The sequence below is a fragment of the Salarias fasciatus genome (assembly GCF_902148845.1).
Source record: "Salarias fasciatus chromosome 23 unlocalized genomic scaffold, fSalaFa1.1 super_scaffold_20, whole genome shotgun sequence".
Classification (NCBI taxonomy): domain Eukaryota; kingdom Metazoa; phylum Chordata; class Actinopteri; order Blenniiformes; family Blenniidae; genus Salarias; species Salarias fasciatus.
The window spans coordinates 6,499,053-6,524,819 of record NW_021941230.1 but is presented as its reverse complement, the minus strand read 5'-3'; the positions used below and the strand labels follow the sequence as shown (position 1 = coordinate 6,524,819).

The 25,767-nt window shown below is 46.3% G+C and overlaps 4 protein-coding genes across 7 annotated transcripts; 3 read left to right on the top strand and 1 right to left on the bottom strand.

Moving 5' to 3' along the window:
• Positions 1-4,944: 4,944 nt before the first annotated feature.
• LOC115383988 (cyclic AMP-responsive element-binding protein 1-like) lies at positions 4,945-8,890 on the top strand. 3 transcript variants are annotated; one of them, XM_030086232.1, is made up of 8 exons: positions 4,945-5,093; positions 5,808-5,901; positions 6,882-7,028; positions 7,122-7,222; positions 7,302-7,441; positions 7,721-7,903; positions 7,979-8,132; positions 8,221-8,890. In XM_030086232.1, exons 2-8 carry the CDS (start codon positions 5,815-5,817, stop codon positions 8,363-8,365), a joined length of 957 nt encoding a protein of 318 aa, XP_029942092.1. In that variant the 5' UTR covers positions 4,945-5,093; positions 5,808-5,814; the 3' UTR covers positions 8,366-8,890. The 3 variants fall into 3 exon arrangements, with proteins under 3 accessions (XP_029942092.1, XP_029942090.1, XP_029942091.1); XM_030086230.1 differs by having other exon boundaries at positions 7,721-8,132; XM_030086231.1 differs by lacking the exon at positions 4,945-5,093 and adding an exon at positions 5,102-5,247 and having other exon boundaries at positions 7,721-8,132.
• A 34-nt stretch (positions 8,891-8,924) lies between these two features.
• mettl21a (methyltransferase 21A, HSPA lysine) lies at positions 8,925-10,622 on the bottom strand. Its single transcript, XM_030086235.1, has 3 exons — positions 10,354-10,622; positions 10,169-10,280; positions 8,925-9,689 (listed from the first exon to the last, which is right to left on the bottom strand). Exons 1-3 carry the CDS (start codon positions 10,498-10,500, stop codon positions 9,295-9,297), a joined length of 654 nt encoding a protein of 217 aa, XP_029942095.1. The 5' UTR covers positions 10,501-10,622; the 3' UTR covers positions 8,925-9,294.
• A 670-nt stretch (positions 10,623-11,292) lies between these two features.
• On the top strand, positions 11,293-25,195 carry LOC115383990 (cyclin-Y-like protein 1). 2 transcript variants are annotated; one of them, XM_030086234.1, is made up of 12 exons: positions 11,293-11,520; positions 11,641-11,928; positions 11,996-12,070; positions 12,148-12,182; positions 12,262-12,362; positions 12,441-12,476; positions 13,003-13,054; positions 13,159-13,278; positions 13,367-13,533; positions 14,913-15,075; positions 15,154-15,270; positions 25,185-25,195. In XM_030086234.1, the coding sequence occupies exons 2-11, from the start codon at positions 11,769-11,771 to the stop codon at positions 15,268-15,270; spliced, it is 1,026 nt and encodes a 341-aa protein (XP_029942094.1). In that variant the 5' UTR covers positions 11,293-11,520; positions 11,641-11,768; the 3' UTR covers positions 25,185-25,195. The 2 variants fall into 2 exon arrangements, with proteins under 2 accessions (XP_029942094.1, XP_029942093.1); XM_030086233.1 differs by lacking the exon at positions 25,185-25,195 and having other exon boundaries at positions 15,154-15,532.
• Positions 17,533-18,609, top strand: LOC115383611 (olfactory receptor 1G1). The gene has a single exon (XM_030085743.1). It carries the CDS (start codon positions 17,533-17,535, stop codon positions 18,607-18,609), a length of 1,077 nt encoding a protein of 358 aa, XP_029941603.1.
• Positions 25,196-25,767: the final 572 nt, after the last annotated feature.

Sequence of the window (25,767 nt, the reverse complement as noted above, 5' to 3'; positions counted from 1 at the left end):
GCAATGCGCTCTGCCCCGGAGCGGAGCGGGGCGGGGCGGGGCGGGGCGGGGAGGACACGCTGACCTCTGACCCTTGCCAAGGTCTTACCGCTGGGTTGTGGATTCAGTCGATTGCGGCGTGTGCCGGTGGGCGGGGCGGCCGTAAAGCCTGTCGGCTCAGCGGCTCGTGCCGGCTGCCTCCTGGATTTGGCGGAGCCCTGGGCGAGGGAGATAGCCGCCCTCTAATCCGCCGAGTCCCCCTCACCTTGGCTCCGGCGTGTTTCTCAGATAGCCCATCTTTTTGTGTCAGATCTTTTTGCAGCTGTCGCTGCTGCGGCTTGTAACGAAGACGCAGGGCTTTGTGTGTCTCGTGTGTGTGTGTGTGTGTTGAAGAGCGTGTGTGTGTGTGTGAGGACCTGAATCAGTTTACGCCCACTCGTTGAGGTTTTGTCTCTCTTTCAGGGGGGAAAGAAAACAAAAGTCAGTTCTCAATGAGATGTTCTGCAAGGTCAGATCAAGGTGAGCAAGCAGAGATTAGAGCAAAGCTGCGAAGAAATGAAGGGAAATCAATGCAGCGTCCCCTCCAGGTATGGAAACCAGCTGCAGCAACCATCAATGCGACTCTTTTTCAAAAATGTGGAACTTTCTGAAAATGCTGTGATTCTGTTGTCGTGGAAACGGGCAAAAAATGTGGAGGAGTAGTTAAAAGAAAACCGTCCAACTTCAGCTCTGCATCAATAGAGAAAACACAACTTTTTGAAAACGCTGGTGTTTCCATTGTCATGGAAACAGGTGAAAATGAGGAGGAGGCACTCGGGTAAACTTTTTGAAAATGCTCTGATTCCGTTGTCACGAAAACGAGCGAAAATGAGCAGGAGGCGCTGTGATAAATAGTTCTTCTGCTCGAAAACAGAGGGAAAATGCAATTTTTTTTGAAAACCTTTCAACTTCGGTTCCCCATCAACAGGGAAAACGCAACTTTTTGAAAATGCTCTGATTCCGTTGTCACGGAAACGGGCGAAAATGAGCAGTAATCACTGTGATGAATAGTTGTTCTCCTTGAAAACGGGGTGATAATGCAAGTTTTTGAAAACCTTCCAACTCTGGCTACGCATCAACGGACAAAACGCAACTTTTTGAAAATGTTGTTGTTTCCGTTGTCGTGGAAACAGTTGAAAATGAGGAGGCAATGGGGTGAATGGTTCTTCTCCTTGGAAACAGGCTGAAAAATACAACTTTTAAAAATCTTACATCTTCACCTCGCATCAGCGTCAATGAGGAAAACGTAACTTTTCGAAAATGCTCCAACGTAACTTTTCGAGATGCTTCTATTGCACATGCACACCAAAAACTACCAACAGCAACAACTCATGGAGCTGTCTTGTAATTGCATTGTGTTCAGCATTTCCGCCTTTCTGTGGCATGATTTTTAAAACGTTTCCGTGTGAACGCAACAAAAACAAAAACAAAACAGTACGTTTTGACTTTGTTGCATTAAACGGAGCATCCACAGGATCGAATCAACTTTATGCAAATGAGATATGGGGGGAAGGGGAGGTCCGACGCCTCTCAAAGCTTCCATAGAAACGTCTAAACCAGTGGCAGTGAAACCAAACCAAGGACAGACTCAACAACTGTTTAAATGCTTTCAAAAATACCTTTCAAGCCAACGTAGACACGTTCCATAACTATAACTCTCACACACTCAATGAAATCAGGTATTTTTTCTTTTAGTTTGCGTAGCTTTTGAACAAAATTTCAGTTTCTTGTTCAAACTCGCTGTCACCAACATTCAAAGAAGCGGCTGAGAAAAAAAAAAAAGAAGGGTGGAAAATCCTTGCAGGGGGAAAAGATAGAGGTGGAGGGAGGAGCTGACACCTTGACGGATTGATTGAGATCGGCCAATACACGGTGTCGCCTCCGGCCCAGATTAGCGCGAGGTCCGGGGTCAGCGCCAATCTCTGCCTGTTAGATAACTCTCCTGCCTGGCAGCGCGCCGCTTGACGCCTCAATATTTTAACTGCGTATCTCTCAAAAAGTCTTCAGACTCGAGAAGCTGGCTCATACAGCTGATAGAAAGGCAGAGACAGACTTGTGGGGGCCCTGGTATCCATGGCAACCGCATCCAGGTGCACTGGTTCATATGCGATTCAGGTAATTCAACCCCCAGCCACGGAGAGCATGCGGTATAAGGTCACTGCTATTCATATGCGCTCCTCTGTATTCACGCGCCGCCTCCGTCCGGCTCCCGCGCCACATCCTCCCCGATCCTTCTCCCACAATGCCGTGCGCTGAGTGGCAGGTCTGATATTTTCCACGCGGTTTTTTGATTGAGTGCCGCATTTTAAAGAAGTCGACAACGGTGTTGACAGAATACATCAGGCGCGTTTTATTAATTCACTCAGTATTGCGGGGTGGCGGGGAGACGTGCCCGGCGCAGAGGTCCGCTTGTTACACACACACACACACACACACACACACATATAGATGCAGACACCGCCCCGGGCCGTGATTTGGACGAGGGTCATGAGTTTTCATATAACTGCATGATTAAAAAAAAAAAAAAAAAAAAAAAAAAAGGAACCAGATCCGAATGGAGTGGAGGAGGAGGAGGAGGAGGAAGAGGAAGAGTTGAAGGCGACACAGGGTTTGCTGTCGATGGGGTTTTGGAGACTTGCGTTAAGCCAGAGGCTTTGACAGTCGGGTTTAAGGAGCGAAGGATTGAAGTCAGGTCTCCACTTCATATTCCGAAAGATTAATCTCCCATCCTCCCATCCTCCTCCTCCTCCTCCTCCTACACCATTTTTGGACGTCTTGTGGCATCGTTTTTCTTTCTCTTTCCTCCACCCCTCCGCTGAGCTGTGGGTGTTTCGGCAGCGATTTGTAGTCAGGGTCGTTGGATTGCTGCAGAGCAGATTCTGTTAAAAAAAAAAAAAAAAAACTATTCCGCACCAGATCTCGTCAGCATCAGCAGTCAGTTTTGGTAATTTGCTTTAATCGCCGGGCGTGCCAAGGACTGGGACGTGGACTGTGTGTCCACAGAGGGGCAGAAAACGTCTTCTGATAAAAAAATATGTGTTATTCTTAAGGCATTTATCGGATGTCTCTTTCTTCTTCTTCTGTTTTCTCCTCACAAATCACACTCTTGCTGCACAGGAAAAAAAAAAATAAACTGATACACTGTCGTCGTGTAAACGCGATGAAAGTTTACCGATTTCACTGAGGCTGGTGTCAAATTACAAAAAAAAAAAAAGGCTTTCTCGGAGCAAGTTTTGACCAATAAAAACTAGCATAATGGATCTAAATAGCGCTCTTGAAAAGTCTGTTTGATGCAACATTAATTCATGAATTAATGATTATACCGAGTCAGCCATTCCCCATATTTGTTCCAACATGAAGAGAAAAAAAAAATGAAAAATGGACTAAACACGCACAGCAGCTGCACAAATTGTTGACTACAAACAATCTGCTCCTCTGATGTGGGCTAATTATGTTTTGCGAAGGCTATTTCAGCCAGTGGTCATTATTAAGTGAAATCAATTTCCAATCAAGTCCTGAACGGAGACATGAATATTTTCCATGTGAGGAGAAAAAGAAGAGGCGAAATTCTTTTCCGCTGTGCAGTAAATCAGAGGATCGGTGAGGCCTCTGCAATGACCTCGCAGATAGCGATGATAGCCATAAATTGGTCTGAAGTCTCATTTTCCCTGCAGGATTTTTTGACCAGCTGCCACGGCTTTGAACCCATTTCCAGCCGTCCTCGCCACGCCAAAGCCACAGACTTAATGAGTTACGTTTTATGGCCGAGGGGAGGCAAATGCAATCATGGGAGCCGTAAATATTGTGATAAGTAATACTCATCCCACTGTTTGTTTTCCGTGTTATTAGAATCGCCATGCGACAAGAATTTATTCTAATCTTTCATGAAAAACTGATCATATGAGGGAGCAATGGGGGAAAAAAAAGGAAAAGAAAAACCCTGAATGTAACAGTGGGGTGCAGGTGAAGTCTCAGCTGGCTGTCAAGTAGGGAATAAAGAAGGATGATGCTGCCATCGTGTGTACTACAGGAGTAACACACTCTACTGAAATACCCAGCATTAAACCCTATATTTATTAGAAATAATAAGAAATATGAATGAGTTCTTTTTTTGTTTGGAAAATAAATAAATATTATGTTGATCTAGATAGATAGATAGAAAGATAGATAGATAGATAGATAGATAGATAGATAGATAGATAGATAGATAGATAGATAGAAAGAAAAATTAGCTAAAGAGACACATAAATACCAAAAGAGAATTATCAAGTGACATATTTACGGGTAGATTTTCTTATATTATTATTTGACGTGTGGCCAGAAAGTTGTGATTATGGTTTCATCTTAAAGAAAAAAAAAATGCAATTTTTAAAGCAATTTCCTCACTGGGTTAAATTAAATTGAATAGTTTACACTCAATATAGATAAGCTCAAAGATTTCAATGATTTTTTTTTGTATTAATGTTTTTGAAGAGTTAAAAGAATAGTATTTATTAGGTGATAATAGAAAAAAGGTGACTGATTTTTCAACATTAGTTTTTTTCATTTATTTTTCTATTATATATTTTTGTTTCATTGCTAATATTTATTTCATTTTTATTTTTGGTAATTATTGCGTTTAGTTTGTTTAATTCATTTTTATTGACTTTATTTTTCATTTGATTTTTGATCAATTTTTTTTCCATTTCATTTTAGATATAGTTTGATTTTTGTTTCAATTTTTATATTGTATATGATCTTTTTTATCGTATAGTAAGTAGATATTTCTTTTTTTTTCGTATTTCTTGTTATACAACTCCGCGCATGCTCAGAGGCTCTCAGCCGTCTGCGCTCCCTTTCGTTCTTTTCCGTGACTTCCGCCTCCCCCGCCCTCGGCAGTTCTCGGGTGTCTCCGCCTCCACTCGGGTCCTGTCGGCGCCGCTGAGCCCTCGCTGTCGTCGTCTCCCTCGTCCTCCTCTCCGTGTTGTTGTTCTCGGTGACGCGGCGGAGGTGTAGCCTGACGCGGTCTCTTACGTGTCGGTCTGAATAAAAGTGGAGCTCCGTAGACCCGGGAGTGACGAAGCGAGTCTGTGTTGGTAAGAGGATACGCGTCCGGTGTTTGCTAAACAGATAGATGGCCGCCCGGGGAGCTTATTTGCGCCAAATCTCCGCACAGAGCCGACAAAGAGATCATGGCGGCGGTTTGCAGAGGCTCACAAAATGAGTCAGTCTCTGCGAGGCTGCACGGAGGTATTAATGTGGGAGTGGGCTTGGTTCTCTCTAAATAAACTGTCTGGGGATGAGTAGCGGAGGCAGCTGGCTTTGTCGTGCCGGGTTTAATTCTGCGCTGAGAGGAGAAGGAGTGAGATAAAGTTGGTGAAAGTGAAGAAAAGTGGTTTTCCCTCCATCTGTAGCCGCTAGCATCCTAACGGGACCAATCACTGCAGATCCACGCCTCGCTTCCCCCGTTCAGCACACCACTCTGACACAACAACACACACATCCGAGTTTTAACCAAAGATTGGGACTCGTTTCGTCAGACTCCTGTAGAGTTTTGTGCATTTACCAGAGATTCCTGTTAGCATGTTAGCATGCTAATGCAACCCATTCTACTGAACGCACATGCTAGCTGTTAGCATTCTCGTTTTTGTTTTCTTTTTTTTTTTTTTTCTTTATAAAGTTCAAGATCCGGTGAAGCATGTCCTCTTGTTTTAACTTTATCAAGCTGGGATATCAAGTGGGCTCTGCATGCCGGCGCGTGAAGCCAAGCCACACCCTCCTCCGTCAACTTGTGGATGTTTTGTGTGCAGATTCTCAATGACCATGGAGGCTGGAGCAGACGCACAGCAGGGTGGAGAAACAGCTGTTTCGGAGTCCGAGGCCCAGCAGATCACCCTGGCACAGGTAATCCATAGTTAATCTACTAAAAGATCACCCCAGACGAGTCATCGGAGATGTTGGGGACCTCTGGCACTGTGTTGAATCATTTTAAATCTGTGTGATTATGAATGTGGAGTTCCTCAAGGCTCCATACTGGGTCCTCTTTCATTGACTGCCTCCATCATAAGGATGCAGAGAGAAAAATGTGTAAAATCGACATACTTTCTGGATGTGGACATCAACAAATGAATCATTCCAGAATTGGAGGATAATTTGGGCTTCAAAATTTTGAGAGAAACTAATCTAATCTTGTTCAATTTGCCGTCACCACAATAAGAGGGTTACAAATTCATGCCAAAGTTAACTTTTCTCAGAGATAGAAACCATCTGTTTAGCTAGCTGTTACTGTTGATCAAGAGGACAACTTCAACTTAGTAAGGTAAATAAACCAATGCATTTGTTTGACTTTAATAATCTGCATTGTGGATGTGACTCAATGTTTTCTTCTTCTACCATACTAAAAATGTTTGTCCAGCAGGGTTCTGTGCATGTTTAGGGACATAGATTCATTGCGTAATAGTTAATATTGATCAAAACAAATGTTCCTACAATTCCAAGAGACGTCTGTGAGAAAAAACAATGTAAAATAAATGAAATTGTTAATGTATTTAGAATGTTTTACATGGAATTCCTCTGAAACAAGACAAAAATCTGCATTTTAGGAGGAACTTCTGACATATTTGGGATTTCAAAAGATACATTTTATCCAGATCTTTTTAAATTTTACTGAAAATCTTCACATTGTGTACATGAGTTATCTGAAATTTCATGGCGAGGACGTTAAATGTCCTTAATTTCTAGACTGACCCAAATAATCTCTCTAAACTGGCACATGGCATCTTAAGCCCTCGATCTATTTTAAAGATGCCTGTAGCTGCAGTGGCATTAAATTGGTTTAAATCTGTGTTCAGTAGCCGATTCTGAATCCGTGTTGTCCGACGCAGGCGTCCATAGCGGCGGGCCAGGTGTCGTCCAGCAGCCCCACGGTCACTTTAGTACAGCTCCCCAACGGACAGACGGTGCAGGTGCACGGCGTGATCCAGGCGGCCCAGCCGTCCGTCATCCAGTCGCCGCAGGTCCAGACGGTACAGGTGAGACGCCTCGCCGCCACGTCGGCTCGCCCTCCGGTTTGTTTGTTTTTTTTTGTTTTTTTTTTTCTCAACAAGCCGCGATTTGCTTGTCAGATCTCGACGGTTGCCGAGAGCGAGGACTCCCAGGAATCCGTCGACAGCGTGACAGATTCTCAGAAGAGGAGAGAGATCCTCTCCAGGCGGCCTTCGTACAGGTCGGTGATCTTCTTCGTCTCGCCTTCCTTCCTCGTTTCGTGACTCGTAATTCTGGATCGTTTGATTAACTCCCCGCAGGAAGATCCTCAACGATCTGTCGTCGGACGCCCCGGCGGTGCCTCGGATCGAGGAGGAGAAGTCGGAGGACGACTCGGCCCCGGCCATCACGACGGTCACCATGCCGACGCCGATCTACCAGACCAGCAGCGGACAGTACAGTGAGTGCGCTTCCTGCCTTCTGAAGCTGTTCTAGCATTAGCTTTAGCGCTAACTTAGGCTTTGATCATTAGCTTTAGCAGCAATCAAAGCGGTTGCCACCAATGAGGAGCAACGTCTTGACTGCTTTCAGCAAAAGTTGAAGTTGTTACAAGTTGTTGCTAGTATTAGCATTAGCTTTAGCATTAGCTTAAAATTCCACCCCTGTTGACTGTGAAGAAGCTTCCAGTGGCTCTTGATGGCGAAGGAAACGTGTTTATATATCCACTCTGTGTCCGCAGTCGCCATCACGCAGGGCGGGGCCATCCAGCTGGCCAATAACGGCACAGACGGCGTTCAAGGCCTGCAGACGCTCACCATGGCCAATGCGGCGGGCGCCCAGTCCGGCGCCACCATCCTGCAGTACGCCCAGACCAGCGACGGCCAGCAGATCCTGGTGCCCAGCAACCAGGTGGTCGTCCAAGGTGAGGCCGAACTCGGCGCTTTCGCCGTCGCCCCGTGTCGGACGAGGTCTGAGCGAGGTTTGTTTTGCGCTTCAGCCGCCTCCGGCGACGTCCAGGCCTACCAGATCCGCACCGCCCCCACCAGCACCATCACTCCCGGCGTCGTCATGGCGACCTCGCCCGCGCTGGGCGCGACGGGCGCCACCGAGGAGGTGACGCGCAAGAGGGAGGTCCGACTGATGAAGAACAGGTACGTCCCTAGAGGGGTTTTTTAAAAAAAAAAATTTTTTTGTAATTCTTTCAATCTGAAGTGACCATGTTCCCATGCGCCCTTTCAGGGAGGCGGCGCGCGAGTGCCGCAGGAAGAAGAAGGAGTACGTGAAGTGTCTGGAGAACCGCGTGGCCGTGCTGGAGAACCAGAACAAGACGCTCATCGAGGAACTCAAAGCCCTCAAAGACTTGTACTGCCACAAATCAGAGTAGAGTCCCGCCCCTCCCCTCCCCCCCCCCCCTTCCCCACCACCGTGTACAGAGACTCAACACAGAGCCATACATCGGATGCCACACCCCCCCCCCCGCCGCACCTAAACCACGCCCCCTTTTCTACTCTTTGCTTTCTTTTTTTAAAAAAAAAAAAAAAAACTGAAAGTGTGCGAAACAGAAGAGCTACTCTAACGACCATTCCGGTTCCGGTGGGCGTCGTCACCAGCAAGCCCCGCCCACTCCCATCACAGCAACGGATCGGCGCTAACAACCTGTTACTTACGATGAAATTGTAAATGGGCTTTTTAAAAATCTTTGGAGCTTATGTATTAGGATGACGCTTCCATAATGCCAACTTATTTTGTTTTTTTCTTACTTTGCCTTTACAGAAGATGTTTTTTTGTGTGTGTGTGCGTGTGTGTGTTGAGCGAAGTCGTTGGGGAAAAAAAAAAAAAAGTAAAAGTATAAATCTTCGCTTTTCAAGGAAAACTAGTCAAAGGAGATGTTTTAACGTTTTAATTTGCACCAACATTTTTTTTTTTTTTTTTTTAATTCTTTTTGATCGGAAGCCAGAAACATGAGCCTTATCTCGAAATCTCGTCAATAGGAAGCGGCATGCGCACTTCTCCCCCTCCCCCCCCCCCCCCCCCCTCCTCTTTGCATCTACAATCCTGCAGCATGAACCAACTGGATCTTTTTCACCATGATGTATTCTGTATAGTCTCAATAATGCTTTTTTTTTTTTTTTATGTTGCTTTTCGTTTTATTTTTTATTCACGATTTCTAAACGTCAGCACCGACTTGTATAAAAAAAAAAAACAAACAAAAACAGACATAACTGCATCATGTTAGAGCTATTGAGGATATTTACATTTTTGGCAGCTGTTAATAAATAAATGTGTTTCTGGTAGTCTCTTCTGGTGGGAATGTCACAAATCCTCCCGACGGAGTTTCTGAGCTTTGTAGATGTGAATGTCACGTTGTTGATCGTAGTGGACCTGCTCTATGGTGAAGGTCTTCTCCAGCATGCCGAGGAAGTTCGTGTCCCGCTCGTAGCGGATCTTGCACGCCAGCAGGACGGCGGTCCTCCCCGAGGACAGGTGATCCAGGGTCCGCAGGAGGAGCCGGAACGTGTCTTCCAGGTACACGATGTCCGCCCCCAGGATCAGATCGAAGCCGCCGGCTGGGTAGCGGTCCAGGTCCTCGCCCCAGCTCAGCTCCGAGACCGACGCGGACCCCGGGGAATCGGCGGGGAGGTTGGACTTCACGTTGGCGCTGAGGAGATCCAGAGCGGGAAGCCTGTCGGTGATGGTCACCTGAGCACCTGGAAAAAATAAGAAAACGATCAGATCTGCACAATTGCACCAATATAGATTGTTTTAAGTGATGCCACTGCCTCGCTGAGCCTCTATGGAGATATTAAGATAGTTAGCAGTCTTTTGAACCAGAGGAATGATCAACAAACTCCATGCTTTCTCCTGAATGTTGTTTAATTTGATGCAGGATGAAACGGTTAAAAACAGATTATATAACATGACAAATAAAATGAAAAAACAGATTAAAAATTAAACAAGAGAACTGCACAAAAACCTGGGAATTTCCTATATTTTTAATGTGTTACATTGCCTCTTGAAATTTACTATTTTTATTCGCATTCTTAGTTATGAAAACGTAATTCAGTTTAGTTTTTTTTTTACTAGAGAACCCTGGCATGTTTATATTTTGTTTATTTGATGTAAATGTGATGTTTATTCTAAAGAGAAACGCATTTCCGTTCATTCATAAACAGAGAGGTATACCCACCCAATATGGCCGCCACTATCCCCACCAGTCCGGTGCCAGCTCCGAGTTCAATCACCTTCTTCCCCTTTAGCTCCACTTTCCCCAGCTCCATATACATGCACATGACGACCGCCTGGAAAATAACGTGTATTTTAGGGGAACAATACGTGTCTTTATGACAGATAAAGTGTGTTTTTGATACTTACTGCGTCCCATACAACCGCAGCCACTCCGAGGTTTTTCCAGTCCTGCACTAAACAGAGGTCGTGATTTGCGAAACGAAACTGTGCCGAGGAGTTGTGGAGTTTGGAAAGTGCGGGCAGCGGGTTTTCAACATATGGAACGAGGGCCATGATGTGAAAAAATAAAGATAAATTCCCCTGGATGCTATCATGCCATGCTACACGCTAAACACGCATGCGCACTTGCGCAGTGTATTTCTTCTTCTGCACGTCTGTCTGTACTCACTATCGCCACCGTCTGGACTTAATTATAATACTTTGAATGACTGCAGTTCCGTATTTATGAATGAAACAATGCGTTTCATGTTTCGTATTTTTCCAAGCTGCTCTAATAAAAAACATAGCGTATGTTTAACACCGTTCTCAACATATCACTGAGCACGCTCAGCCAATCACATAAGAGCAGACTTAAAACCGACCAATAACAACGTCTGAATCCATTGATGGGCGTTTCCATAAAGGTTGTTATGATGAAGGGGGCGTGGAGCCGTCGTGAACGTACGGTTCGCTCTCAAAATGCAGTGAGCACGCCCAGCCAATCAGAAAGCAGCTGAGTTAGAATCAACCAATAGTGACGCCTCATTTCATTAATGGGCGTATCCGTGGGGGCCGTTCATAAAGTAGGGGGCGTGGCCTCCATGTGAAGTTTATAATAAATGCCCATGAATGCCCACGTTATAGTTTCCGGTTTGATTTCATAATAAGATCTAAAAAAGAAAATTCCGTTGTAATTTCTGTGCATTCACCTTGTGATGAATCAAAAATGAATGCAAACAGTGCTTATTCAAGTCAAAATGTTTGTTTTATTTGTTGAAAAGCTCAATTTGGAATAAGGAAGTTTGCTTGTTAGAACGTTTATTTGCTGCAGTGCGTTTTATGTTGAAATTCAAAAGCCGGAAGTGGAAGTGGATTTAACATCTGCGACGAGATGAGAGCTATCATCGGCTCCCCATTTCACACAAACTGTAACTCCGCTTCAGTTTCTGTCTTTATAGATCTATCTAACTGGTGATTTAGTCTCGCAGGAGGACAGAAGAGGCCAGGTCCGAGCCGCAGCGGGGATGGATTGATCCACGAAGGAGCCAGGGATGGACTGAGGAGCTAGCATTAGCCGGCTAGCCATGGAGGGAGGTAGAGGAGCTTGTGACTTTGTCTCATTAGAGTCTGATTTTTTTAGAATGAAATGAAGCTATTTCACACAAAACAGCGCAGTTGAAGCATTTGTCAGCTGTCCTTGTCCGTAAACTGCAGATCTGCTGTGAAGAAGACACCAGTCACTCCAGATCCTTGATCACTAGAAATCCTCATCAGTATGATCTGGATGCCATCAAAGTGAAGTTTTGATTCGACTGGCCCCACAAATCTGAAGATCTCCAGTGATGGGAGGTTCGGTGTCCTGCTGCATCTCCCCGGGGGAGAGTCCCAAGATCCACAGGAGGGAGGTGGAGCTGGAGGAGTGTCCCATCACCACCACCGAGGACGTCAGCGAAGATACAGGGACCTACCTGCAGCACATCAGCGACAGGGAACTCCCAGACGGTGCGTGTGGATGACTTTGTACCTTACTTTTCCTCTATGGTCTTCTGATTTTATTTGTTTCCAGCAGAGCTGGCCCATGAGACCAACCCGTCGGACCACCCTCGAGCCAGTACTCTCTTCCTCAACAAGTCGCAGACGGACGGTCGGTATCCAACCCTTCACCATGTCACACTCTGATACTTTACCTGTCCTGATCCTCATTTTCCTCTCGGATTTCAGTACGGGAGAAGAGGAAAAGCAACTACTTGAATCATGTAAGTCGAGTGAGTCGTCGTGGATTCACACTGCCTAAGACGAATGGTTGAATATTTTTTTAATTTTCTTTTATTTCAGATGTCTCCGGGACTCCTCTCTAAAAAGTACAGCTCCTGCTCAACGATATACATCGACGACAGCACAGTCAGCCAGCCCAACCTCAAGAGCACCATCAAATGGTAACGAAACCAGCCCGATGCGACCGGATCAGCTGAAACGGTCTGAATTCAACACATTTTGGTTTCTCTCTGTTCCAGTGTTGCATTGGCCATTTATTACCACATCAAAAACAGGTAGGAGAAGCTTGGAATCCAGTCAGAAATGCCACTTTTTGAAGATGCTTGATTTTGTTTTGGTGTCTGTTTCTATTAGATCTGAGAATATAGAAGGTTTTTAGGGAATGATGATGAAAATATCTTTACTTTTATGAAAATTAAACCAGTACTCAAGATAATGATGACAATCTCAACTTAAAGCCAATTTTAATGCTGCGAAATAGAGTCAAACGTCACATGATGGGTGTTTTTACCCCGTGACAGCAGGACTTTAAGTGTAATTTGCTAGAAATGAAGCAGCTAATAGGGGTGGGGGAGTCATATACATGTTGGGATGTTTTGTTTTATTTGCCTCTTTTCGATGCAGCCCAGGGTTTTGAAAAGAAAAAGGAAGTTTAAGTTCTAAAGCCGTGCATTAATTTGTCAGATAGGGCTCCTGATTTAGTCTGTAGACGTCATCATTCAACTTTTTCACATGGTGTTAAAGTGAAATTGGCAGAATCAAAGAATCACAATTTAATTCGAATCCCCAATGCTCCCGCAGAGATTCCAACCGCTCGCTCGACATCTTCGACGAGAAGCAGCACCCTCTGTCGGTGAGTTGTTCCCCGCTATTCATGCCTTCGTCCTTTAACCCGCTCTCCGAACGTCCAATCGCCCTGACGTCTGTATTCCCCCCCCCCCCCCCCCCCCCCGACAGCGGGAGAAAGTCCCGGACGACTACTCCGTGGTCGACCCCGAACACAAACTCATCTACAGCTTCATCCGGACGCTCTTCAGATCGGCGCAGCTCACGGCCGAGTGCGCCATCGTCACCCTGGTGAGTCCGGGGCGGTCCGCCCGGGGCCCGCCCTGCCGCCGCCGTCTCGTCGTCGGTGGACGCTGACCGCCGGTCCCTGTCGCGTCAGGTTTACCTGGAGAGGCTGCTGACGTACGCGGAGATGGACATCTGTCCCTGCAACTGGAAGCGGATCGTCCTGGGAGCCATCCTGCTGGCGTCCAAAGTCTGGGACGACCAGGCCGTGTGGAACGTGGACTACTGCCAGATCCTGAAAGACATCACCGTGGAGGACATGTGAGTCTCTGTCCTGGAGCCCCGATTCGGTGTGAGGAAAGTAGAGACACTCACTTTTCTTTTAAAGGACGAACATTAAGCTGGAGCAATATGGCAACAATACCACCAAACCAGAGCCCCAACAGAAAAAATAAGTCGATCTCGGCCAAAGAACCTTCCTGAATATGCTTAGATTTGAATAGTTTGTGCAAGGTAAACATACTACAAGCTGAAAAATTTAAATTCCAAAACCAAATGTCAAATAATTCAAGTAATATTGAAGGCTGATTTCAAATGGGGAACATAAAAATGTCAAGTGTTCTAAATTTATGCAGTAATTTTGACAGGATCTAAGTACCAAAACGCTAAATAACTTATTGATACTTATCATATATTAAGTTTGATTGAAAGTTCTGACACTTTATTGTGCCTCTAAAACCAGATGTACGCTAAGTACAGTGGGTGACTGAACCAAGATGGCCGCCTTAATAGGTAGTAACGGTGTCTACTCTTCATATGTCTGTGTTCGTCTACACAACGCTTTGATTGGTCGATCAGATCAGAACTTAAGTATGAACTAGGGCTGGGCGATATAGCCAAAAAATTAAATCTTGATTTTTTTTTTCTTTTTTTTTTTTTGCTTGAAATCCGATGAATTATTTTAGTCGATTTTTTTTCTGTGTAAAGAAACACAATTAAACGTTTTTCCAAATATAGGATCTTTTATTGAATGCCAAAACGTCAGCATTTAACTGTACAGGGAATGGAGTTATTACTAAGAACACTTGCATGGGCAGTGCATTGAAATAAATAAATTAAAGGAAAACTGGAGAAAAAAATTAACAATTTATAAAAAAAAAAAATCCCACATAGATCAAATTTAAGCGCCGGCAAACATGTGATTTCATTTTCATTTTTATCATATTTGTGCTCTTTATTTCATTTTGTGCCTTATGTCAGCCTTTTCCTTTTTAATTTTCAGATAATTCGGCCAAGTGCATTATGGGAAAAAATGAGGAATGGGCCGTGTGCTCTGCACGAGCGCAGTGTGGGATTCTAGGGGCGTCGCGTTCTATATCCCCGGCTGGGGGCAGGAAGATAAAACTCTTCTCATTTGTAAGAGAATGTTGACTGTAGTCTGCGCTACAGCGCCAGTCCTCCTGGTGTGGCGACTGTGTGTATTACACGCGTCCGGTAAAAATGGCGGAGGGACAGAAAACATTTAACCCGACGTTGAGATTTAATGGTTTTTCACATCGATTGAAAAAATAAAATCGAATTAATTCGATATATCGCCCAGCTCTAGTGTGAACCCTACAGATGGAATAAAATGGTCTTGAAGTTGTACCGCTGGACTCTCTCGGGTGCCGGGATGAACGCCGTCTTGACGTGTTCCCCAGGAACGAGATGGAGCGCCACTTCCTGGAGCTCCTCCAGTTCAACATCAACGTCCCCGCCAGCGTCTACGCCAAGTATTACTTCGACCTGCGCTCGCTGGCCGACGACAACAACCTCAGCTTCCCCCTGGAGCCGCTCAGCAACAAGCGCGCCCAGAAACTGGAGGTAGGACCTCGCCCCCTTTCTCGTTTCCGAAACCCACTTCCTTGTTTTTCTGGCGCTGACGGACGGAATTGTCTCCAGGCCATCTCCAGGCTGTGCGAGGACAAGTACAAGGACCTGAACAAGTCGGCGTTGAGGAGGTCGGTGAGCGCCGACAACCTGGTCGGGGTGAAGAACTCGCAGGCCGTGCTGTCGTGAGTCCGACGGGGGGAAAAAAAACCAACCGCCGAATCCCGCGACCTCCCATCATGAAAACACTAGACGTCCGTCTCTCAGAGGACGGGAAGACACACCCGCCATAGAGCATCATGGAAACACGCCCCACATGCGGTCTCTATGTCTTCATTACATGGAACTTCAGCTATTTGCCTTTTAAGCATGGTAATACGAGAAAAAAAAAAAATGTCGCAGGCTGTCGTGTTTTTCTTTTGAACGGTGGACGTCTACGACCGGGGGGGAATCCGCATGAAAACGTTTGCAGAGGACGTTACCTCTGTCTTTCTTTCTTTTTTTTTTTTTTTTTTACTCTCCTCTGAACCGATCCCGTCCCCTTCTCATGTATTCCGGTGGAGGGCAGAGCAGTGGAGCTACCCTGTGGTGTAGTTCTGCACGTGCAGAGAGTAGACTTTGTTTTGCTTACTATGTAGGCCCCTATAGCTGTGAAATGTACTTTATTTAATTCAAATAAATTTTACTCGCTGTTTCAAGTTGAGGCTGCTTAGGTGGAAAAAAAACGTGTCTTGGTCCTTTTATCCGTTGTTGTTGTTGTTGGTTTGGAGCTGGGAGCTCAGCTGAAGCTCGCCTCGCTGTAGTTAGTACGTTTTCGCAACTTTTTGGAAAACTGATTCCAGTTGGGAACTTTTTTTTGTTCGTGCTCCGGCTCCATAGAAATGGGAAAATGCAGCGTTTCTAAAAAGTTACGTCTCCATGGAAACGAGGAGGTTTTAACACACTTTGCAAAGCTCCGTCTCCATGGATACCAGCAGAAACGCAACTTTTCGAAAAGCTCCATCTCCGTGGAAGAGGGGGAGAAATGCAACTTTTTTTAAAACATTCCTTCCCTGTGGAAACGGTGAGGGAGAAACACAACTTTTCAGAAGCTGGAAAACGGGGAGAAGCGCAACTTTTCGAAAAGCTCCATCCCCCTGGAAAGGAAGAGGGGGAAACACACAGTTTTAAAAAGCTCTGTCTCCATGGAAATGGGCAGAAACGCAACTTTTTGAAAAGGTCCTTCCCTGTGGAAATGGTGAGGGGGAAAACCAATTTTTCTAAAAGCTTCATTCCCGTGGAAACGGGGGAGGGGGAAACTTTTTGAAACAGTGAGGGGGAAAACACAACTCTTCAAAAAAGTCCCTCTCAGTGGAGATGGGAAAATGCTACATTTTGACAATGATCTGACTCCGTCTCTATGGAAACGAGGGGAAAAGAAAGTTATCTTCATGTAGCCGAGGGGAAAAGCCAACATTTCTAAAACGCCGCTCCTGCCTATGAACGTGTTAAAAATGAGTTCTGACTCCCAGTCCAGATCCTCCTGGACTCGGCAGTTTTAGAGTTGACAGTCACCGGAACAACAATCCAACTAGGCTGTCTGCCCATATTGAGTGTCCGTGCTCTCTCGTGCACGTGTTTCTGCCTTTTCCGTGGAAACGGACATCGTTTTCGATCGTCACCGTGTAAATGCGGAACTATTCTGAAATAATGCAGAACCTATGAGTTTCCCACTTGAAAAGTGTCAACGGGGTTTCAATGTCAAACTTTCTAAATTATTATTTAAGCTGCTGACACAATTCAAACGAATATGGTTTGTTTTATATCGGGGAGAGACCCAGAAAGACCACAAGAGGTGGATTCTCAGAGTCGGTCGTTCCACGTAACATCTCCCAAAAAGATGGAAGAAAAACCGTCTATTTTTTACAACGTCCGTTTCCACTGTTGCCTGGGCATGTTGGCATTCTCGCTGCTAGCCTTGTATATCTTCGACCTGTACAGAGTTGGAACTGCAGCTGGGATGACGGCGACACCCAAGCGAGTGATGGCGAGCAAATTAACAACCGAGCTCATAAGACCTTCCGCTCCGAACGCTGGATGCTATTTTTGCACTTCCCTGCTGTTCTGACGACCATTTGCTGGAATTGTACATGTCAGAGGTTTTCATCATAGAAGAGCATGTAGTGAAGGTTTTTTTTTTTTTCTCCCCACTTATATCCTGTAATACCGCTGTTCAGAATACTTATCCAACACGTCTCTATTGCCTTCATTTTCTCTTTAACAGAAATAGGTCCTTGTTTCCAGGTAACTTTGCACTCTCAAGTCCTTGTACAGTATCTCATTCGATCTACTGGCTAATCCAATCAGATCTACTTCTCAGAGAGCCTTTTTTTTTTATATAAATCAATGTATTGAATTGGATAAACGGCTCTCTGGATCGCTTAGTCGGCCTGAACTCGTCGTCAGAAGAGCATGGACAGCTGTCCGTCGTGGGACTTTTCCCTCTCGGAGAAAACCTTCCTGGCTTTCTTCCTGCTGTTCCTCGCCTGCGTCGTCTTCTCGGTCGCCGCTAACGGATTCCTCTTCTTCCTGGTGGCGCGGTACAGGCAGCTCCTGTGGCAGCCGCAGTACATCCTGCTGAAGAACATCTCGGCATGCGGCGCCGGCACGGGTTTCACCGCCGCCCTCGCGCTGTCGGTGTCCGTCACGCAGAGGAAGACGCAGAGCTACGGGTCCTGGTGCGTCGCGCAGTTCTGCGTCCTGCGCTGCTTCTTCCTGACCTCCCAGGTCACCTTGGCCCTGATGGCCCTGGAGCGCTACGTCTTCATCTGCCACGGCATCCACTACCTCAGGGTCATCAGCGGGCGCAACGTCCATGTCTGCGTCGGGCTGGCCTGGCTGCTCAGCGGGGCGGCCAGTGTCCACGGGGGGCTGATCCTGAGCCGGGCCGAGGGGGGCTCCCGGCGGCCGACCGGCGGGCTCCTGTGCGACGCCGTCACCGTCAGGCAGCACCTGGCGTTCTCCGTCCGAGACGACGTGCTGGTGTTCGGACCGCCGTCCGTCCTCACCGTCCTGTGCATACTGACCATCTGCTACTGCTACGCCTGCATGTACCACGCCGCGCTCAAGGTGAGCATGGCGCTCAAGTGCAGCAACCACCGGGCCAGCCGCACGGTGGGACTCTACATCTTGATGTTCCTGCTGCAGCTGGCGTTCAACGTGTTCTTCGTGGTCCTCACGCTGTCCGAGAAGAGGGACGCCGCCTCCTGCGGCGTCCACCGGTCCCTGGTGACGGCGCTGCTGATCGCCGTTCCCCCGGGCATCTTCGCCTCGTTCTTCGCCACCAGGAACCCGCAGATCAACCGGCTGCTCCGCAAGTTGAGGGGCGCGTCCGCCGGCGGGATCCGGAGGATCCGGCAGAGCAGCGGCAGCAGCGCCGAAAGAACTGGGAAGCCAACGCTTCACGTGGAGCGGGAAGGACTGAACAGCTCGCCTCCGCCGCTACCTGGATACATCTGGACACATTCTGAGGACCGGCAGGAGACCTGAGACGCTCGTCCGCTTCTTTATCTAAACTGTCGTCCAATTCCGCACCAATTTTGTGTCTCAGGTGTTATGGATGTGTGTGTGGTCGTTCGACCAGCAATATGCATTAAAATCACTTGGAATTTCTGATGAAGTACTGTGACCATATTATCATTTTTCAACCATATTTTCAAACTCCAACCTGTGAGAGCTGATTGGATGTGAGCATCCCAGCTGATGTGTGTCTGTGTAATGAAGGAGGGGTTTGTCCTCAGTAGATCAACACCCTTCATCAAAGGTGCGTGGAGTTAGGAGGCAGATTATTTTGAAGTTGTGGGAAAACCAGATTTACAAGAAAAATCAAGCATGAGTTTAATACAAGGAACCCTTGTTGGCATAATCCAGAACTGGAACCTACCTGGAGAATTCAGAAGAACCCAAAGTGTGAAGTTCTTAGAGACACAGTCAAGGTAAGGGAGGTTGAAATCCCACCACTATTCAACAAGACGTCACGACTGGTCCAATAATACCTAATAATTTCGCACACAGTGTAAAATACTTCAGTCACTTTCTGCAAAAAGCTTGAATGAATGAATGAATGAAGCGATAGCAGTTCTTTTGAAGGATGAGTGCAGCTTGCTTTAATGAGTGTATCAGTCTTACTTCAGTCATATTTTGTATGTAGCATTGAACTCTTTAGCATGTAGCATCACTGGTGCATCTCTGACTATAACTCCACCAAAGAGGATGCACTCTGCTTCCAATATCACAAATTCCACATTTTGGAAAGCATTTTCTTGGTGCACAACTCGCATTTGAGGTACCTCTATAGGACCACACATCCCTGGTCTCTAATTCTTTTTTTTTTTTCCTATGTGAAGAGCTGTCTCATTGCAGATTTGCAGTATCCTTGGGCGACCACATCAGGGCAGTGCTGCAGTGTGAAAGGCAGCCGGCCCTGACTGCAGGTGTGAGGATGGGCCATGTGTTAATGCGACATCTCTCCGTGCTCCAGTGCAGAGCACACGTCTTCCTCGCTGGCGTCGATGGACGACAGAGACAGATTCTGACATTTTTCTGGCATGCAAACTCAGAAGACGTGCAGAGGAAATGATAAATCTGTTTGTTTTTTTTATGCATGGGAAGAATGTGCAGAATGATTGCATAAACCCCAATGCAGTAAATATCTGCATCCCATTAAGCTTGTATTAGTGTTGGTACATGAAAACTGTCATAATCTGAAATGAATAGTGTGTGTGTCCTGCAGGGATCACAGTGCCAGTGCAGCTTCATTAATCTCCCAGCATCACGGGAATTGTCTGAACTCCAAAAGAGCGCTGTAGAGAACAAGCCTCCTCGCTGCAACGCCTCTGGGGAGTCACTCCCATTTACCCTCCACACGCTCGGGTCACTCTTCATATCACACACCGTTCAAACTGCACAATGTCAAAACCGGCGCCGCTCGATCTGCACGGGAAAATGTGACGGCGTGTTGCCACCGCCAACGCCGCCACCGCGTATCTGGCCATGCATGAAGAGGCGAGAGGTGAACGTGTATGTGGGTCAAATGAATGAGATGCACACAAAAAAAAAAACTGTGCCACAACCGGATCATAAATATTTATTTCTCGTTAATAATGCATATGAAAGCTTATATCCTGATTACAAAACATACTGCTATGAATCTCACAATAAAGCAGGATTGTTGTCTTTTTATTAGAATTTGAAGAGTTATGTCATTGTGCTCAATCAGAGGTGTGAAATATAAAGTCTGTGGGCCAAAACCGGCCCCCTGAGAGGCTCCAATCGGGCCAGGCTGCCACTTTGAAAGCAGATGAGCATGTTTTAGGGTTTGGTTGTCAGAGCCACTGAAAACATAAGTTTTAGAGAATGGCTACGAAGGTGGCGCTTTTTCGAAATGCTCCAATTCCGTCTCGGTGGAAACGGGAGAAAACGCAACTTTTTGAAACTGCTCGGACTCGGTCTCCATGGAAATTGGGGGGGGGGGGGGGGTGAAACTTTTTGAAAACACTCTAATTCTGACTCCATTGACAGTCACTGTAATAGAACTGCAGCTTGGTTGTCTGTCTATATGAATGTCCATGTACTCCCGTTGTTAATGGTTATATCATATTGTTTTGTGTGTGTGTGTGTGTGTGTGTGTGCGTGGTTTCAGCGCCAACTTGTGGCCCGGCATGCTAACTACATCAATTTCAGTGTTTCTGCCGTTTCCATGGAAACAGGCATCATTTTCTAAACGTTGCAAGTGCAAGCGCGAAACTTTACAAAAGCCATACGTTGAATGGAGTTGGGGCGTTTACAAAAAGTCCCACTGATGGAGGCTTTTTTTTATAAAAAGTTGTGTTTTCATTGACTCCTTGCACCGTTGTCAAGTGATCAGACGCCCAAAATGCAATGAGTTTTTTTCCATTTTCACTTAAACAGTAGTCAAGACTTGAGGGTCCTGAACATTACAGACCTTGAATATTGACTGAAACCGAACATCCCTGTGCATTTCGTTGCGTTCTGGCTGTCTTCGTTCTCCGATCCAGCCTCCCGCCGTCTTACAGCTCGCCGCCGAGCTGGCACAGAAACGGCCGCCGGTTTGTCTCTCCGCTGTACGATTTGAACCTCGTCCCGCACCTCTGGCTTCTGGCATTACCGGGAACAGCCAGTCGACTGTCAGCGCCGCAACCAGACGTTCGACAGATGCCAACTGCCAGCTGGGGTCCAAAGAGGAAGCCGAGTGCAGGTTTTTTTTTTTTTTTTTTTTTGACATTCTGAAGCGGTCGGAGGGAGGAAGCGGGATGATCTCTCTCTTAACCCGCTCTGTGTAGCTGCGATGTTACACGGGCCAAAACTATTAAAAGACGTTCTACATGACTGAGCTGCCTGCCGGAGACTCACAATAGCGCTCGCCAACACAAAACTGCTTATCTCTATACATGTTTCCATTTGCGCGGCCAACGAGAAGCCGAGCGTTTTTTTTTTTTTTTTCCTCCTGAAAGCAGCGTCATGCAATTTGAGTTTTTGCTTTTTTTTTTTTTTCTTGGTGCAGAGTGTACAGAACGCAGTCACGCGACATTACCTCCTGTTTTGAAGAAGGTGCTCTTTTAGTGCCGATCGATCACTCCGGGGACTGCCTTTAATTCGTTTTTTTTTTTTGTGCGATTACTGCAGCAAAAAAAAACAGAAAACGCCAGGTCTGTTGGACACTAAGCTAACATCCAAGGTCAAATTTGAGATTTCAGATGTGATTGCAGGAGTTTAAAGATGGTGAATCTGTGTTTAATCATTGAGATTTGAGGAAAGTGGCTCAGAGGGTCAAACGACGGCCGTGTTCCTCTTTGACTCCGACACCGAGCCCTGGGGAATTCCGGAGTCGGACGGGGAGGACGGTTTGTGGACGCACAGCCGATCGGCCCGCGGCGGGCCGGGCGTCTGGCAGGGGCCTCCGGTTTTTACTGTTCCTCTGCGCGCCGCGATCAGCGGACACATCAGAGCGATGATGACATGCTGAGTAGAACAAAACGGCGTTTAATGGGCTCCGGGCTCAGCTGCTCGGAGCGGAGGGGGGGGGGAGGCAGCAGGCGAAACAAACCTCAGAGGGAACTCGACTGCGTCTGCTTGCCGAGTCGGACTTTCACTGGAAACCTGCAGAACCAGGATCGCAGGTTCTTTTAACCCGTGTCGGCAAAAACCGACTCCACCTTTCAACTTGCAGACCGGGATCCAAGCCACAACCGATCATTTGCTGACCTTCGTCAACAACGAGCAGAATCCTAAAATAAAGAGGGAGGAAATGTGGAAAGGAAACCAGAGGTCGACGATGGCTGCTTTTTCTTTCTTTTTTTCTTCTTCTTTCAATCCGATGCCGTCTCATAGGCTGCACGCCTGTGACGTTCTCCACAAGCTCCTCTGTTGTTCTCCTCCTCTTCCTCTCCGTCCTCTTTCATGTCTGCATAATCCTCTTTTGTATGACTCGTTCATACACTCTTGCTTTTTAATCAGGATAATTAGGCTTAGGCTTCTCCCTCGCCGCTCCTCTTCCTCGCAGGAAGACGGCGGAGTGCGTGTGCGAAATAATGCTAAATATTCAAAGGTTGGGTTGAGATTTAGGGGTTTTTTTTTTCATGTTAGTGGCTGAACTCTCACAGGATCCTGCATGAGTCCTACCTCCTGTCTTCCCATTGACAAAAATCTTCATGAATTCTGCAGTAATTTCATGTCAGCTTGGCCTCCTTTCTTTTCTTTTTTTTTTTTTTTTTTTTGCTGTCTCCATCCATACCTCCTCCCAGTGTCCTTTTTTTTTTTTTTTTAAAAAAAAAAAAGAATAATTCTCTCCCTCCAATAAAAGGACTGACGAGAGATTTTTTTTTTTTCTTGCGGAGCAGCACTGCTGAACGTTTCCACCACTCAGCAGCCGCAGTAACAGTTAACAGGATTAGGCATGGCTTACATAAACATCTCCCATGGCAACAGTGCACCGGCGCCAGGCGAGGGCGGGGATGAGGGGGGTGGGATGGTGGAAGAGCCGCCACCGGAAAACATCATCTGGTCACCTGAGTGTCGGAGCAAGATGCTGGCGGCCACGTGCTTCCTGTGCACGCACGGTGCGTCCCACCCCTTGAACGAAGACCGTCGACCAATGAAATGCAAAGAGGCCAAACGAGCATTTCTAGTAAGGCTCCTTCTAACGTTTGGAAAACGCAGAAACTTCCTGTTTCTGTGAGGATTTGGCAGCGATGCCTGAGGTTGAGTCCCACTGGACGCACCAGGCCTTTAGGATGGTTCATTTACCCACAATTCCCCCCGAGGAGAGAGACATTGCTCACTGTCTGTCATGACACTCGACTCTACCGGAGAGCGAAAGTCGATCCTGGAATTTCCCTCAAAAATATTTTCCCATCTATTTCAACATTTCTCGTTCATCAGAAATTCGCCAAAAAGTCTTTTTAACCAGGTGATCAGATCAGGTGGCGATCCCTGACACAGACTGCTTATACCTGTACATATCTTACTGCCTCTGATCGGATTGTATAACTACCCTTTCCACAAACTGGCCCGGTGTTTAGGATTAACTGGTTTTCCTGTTAACTGGTGACCGACGTCCTTTGTTGCTGCTAGCAGCAGAATATGTTACAATAAGACTCACTAAAACGACGCAACGGCGCTCGTCTCAGGATTTTGGTTGGGTTTTCAAAACCTGTTATGGATGAAGCTAATGGGAGTCGGTCGCCAGTTACCAGGGAAACCAGTTAATCCGGAACACGGATTAACTCGCAATACGAGTCATCCAGTTTTCGCGGGATGCTATCCTCTGCCCATAAGGCCACCGTAAGGCACCGTGTCTCTGTACGTCCATAATCTTCACCAGTTTCTGTAGAAAGACTGTACAACTCAAAATTGTTGTTTTATCGAAAAAGGCAGATTTCCTGCTGCGTTGCATATTTACGAGGCATGACTGGTCACATGCAGAGTGTACGGGGCTCCTGACTTGCGATCTGATCATCCGACTCATATGTTGACGAACAGAAACAGGATCGAGAAAGATCTCATTTTCTTCATTTCAGACAAAATAGCCATACCTGAACCACAATATACTCGTTCACCCTTGGAGCTAGAAGGCCGACTGGCTGTCTGAGACCGAGCTAACAGCTCAATGAATAATAATGGTTTGTTGTGTGTCCGTAAACCCAACGGACCAATTATGAAAATGCCAAAAAAGAAAAAAACACAATGATCCCGAGAATAGTCCTTGCCCAAAAAGAAATGGCACCCTTGTTCGGTCAAACGCCGGTCTGCTTATCGGGATCCTCTCGTGGCCGCGTGAGTAATGACGTGACAGCGTTCCGGCACGGCCCAGTCCATCAGAGAGGAGGTCGGGGTGGATGGATGGGACCCTTGAGATGGCAATCAGCAAGGCTTTCTTCTTTTCTGGCATATTAAGCAGCTGCGACTTCGATAATCGGGATCTTATTCGGAAGAGACAGATTTGCTTTGTGGTTGTTGGGAGACAACGTCGCCCCAAACATCTTGGTGTGAATACGGTGATTTGAGAAAAGGGATTGATAGATGGATGTGAATTGCATCTTTTCATGGGACCTCCACCATCTTTTCTCCCTCATTCTCCATTTTAAAGCAGCCTTCAATCCTCTACAGTTCCCTCCCGTCATCCACCTTCACTTTGTTAATTCGACGTCCTCTCTCGTCCCCGTGCGTTTCCCTCTATCTTTTTTTTTTTTTTCGCTCTGTCCTTTCCATTTGTCCCTTTTCTTTTTCCCTCTGCCTCCGGGTTGCGATAAGGAGATTTAGGAGGAGGAGAACCGCTCCGCTGCCTGACGGGAGGAAAGACTTTCTCTTTTTTTTTTTTTTTTGCCTTTTGCTTATTTTTGACGACGGCGTCGTCGTGTAAATGTATTGTCGCTCGTCGTGACAGATAAGTCCCTGGTACGTCGAGCATGTTGTGTTTCTCTCCTCTGTTTCCGAGCTACTTTACCCTTATCCAAGGCCACAGTGTACTTGATGCTGAAAAAAAAAAAAAAAAAAAAAATTCCAGCTCTGCAGTCAAATCCTGACAAAGGACAATCCTGACAAAGAAGTCGTTTTTTAAACGGCCTTCATTCCAACCAAAGGCTTTTTAACATGAAGGTAAAGAAGCAGAGAAAGACTCTTGCCATCTCTTCAGGGTACGTTTGATCTATAAAGTCTTAAACGGACAAAACATTCATCTTTAGATTTCAGCAAGGACAGTGGTTTTTTTTTTTTTTTTTTGCTCCGAGACAAACGAGCTGAGCTTGTTATGTCGGGCTCAATATTGACGAGACGTTTGAGGGGTTAGAGTCAGATCGGTAATCTCCGTCCCGCTGAGCGGCCCTGACGTCTTCCCACAGCTCAGCAATTGTTGGGATTACGGTTTTTTCATATGATGAACTCACCATGGGTTTTTTTTAATGTTTGTTTTTTTCACTAAACAGCATATCAGAAGTCTCTTTCTTTCTATTTAGCTACAAAAAACACCAAGACGACGTTACTGGGAGTTATGAACCTCTAAAGGCAAATGTTGTATTTGCAATGGCTGTAGTGTGCATGACCAGTAGTAGCATTTCAGAAAAGTTACTGTAGTGTTTTTTTTATTGTCATTTCCACACCGTTGTCATGGAAACAAAGCCACGAAACGCT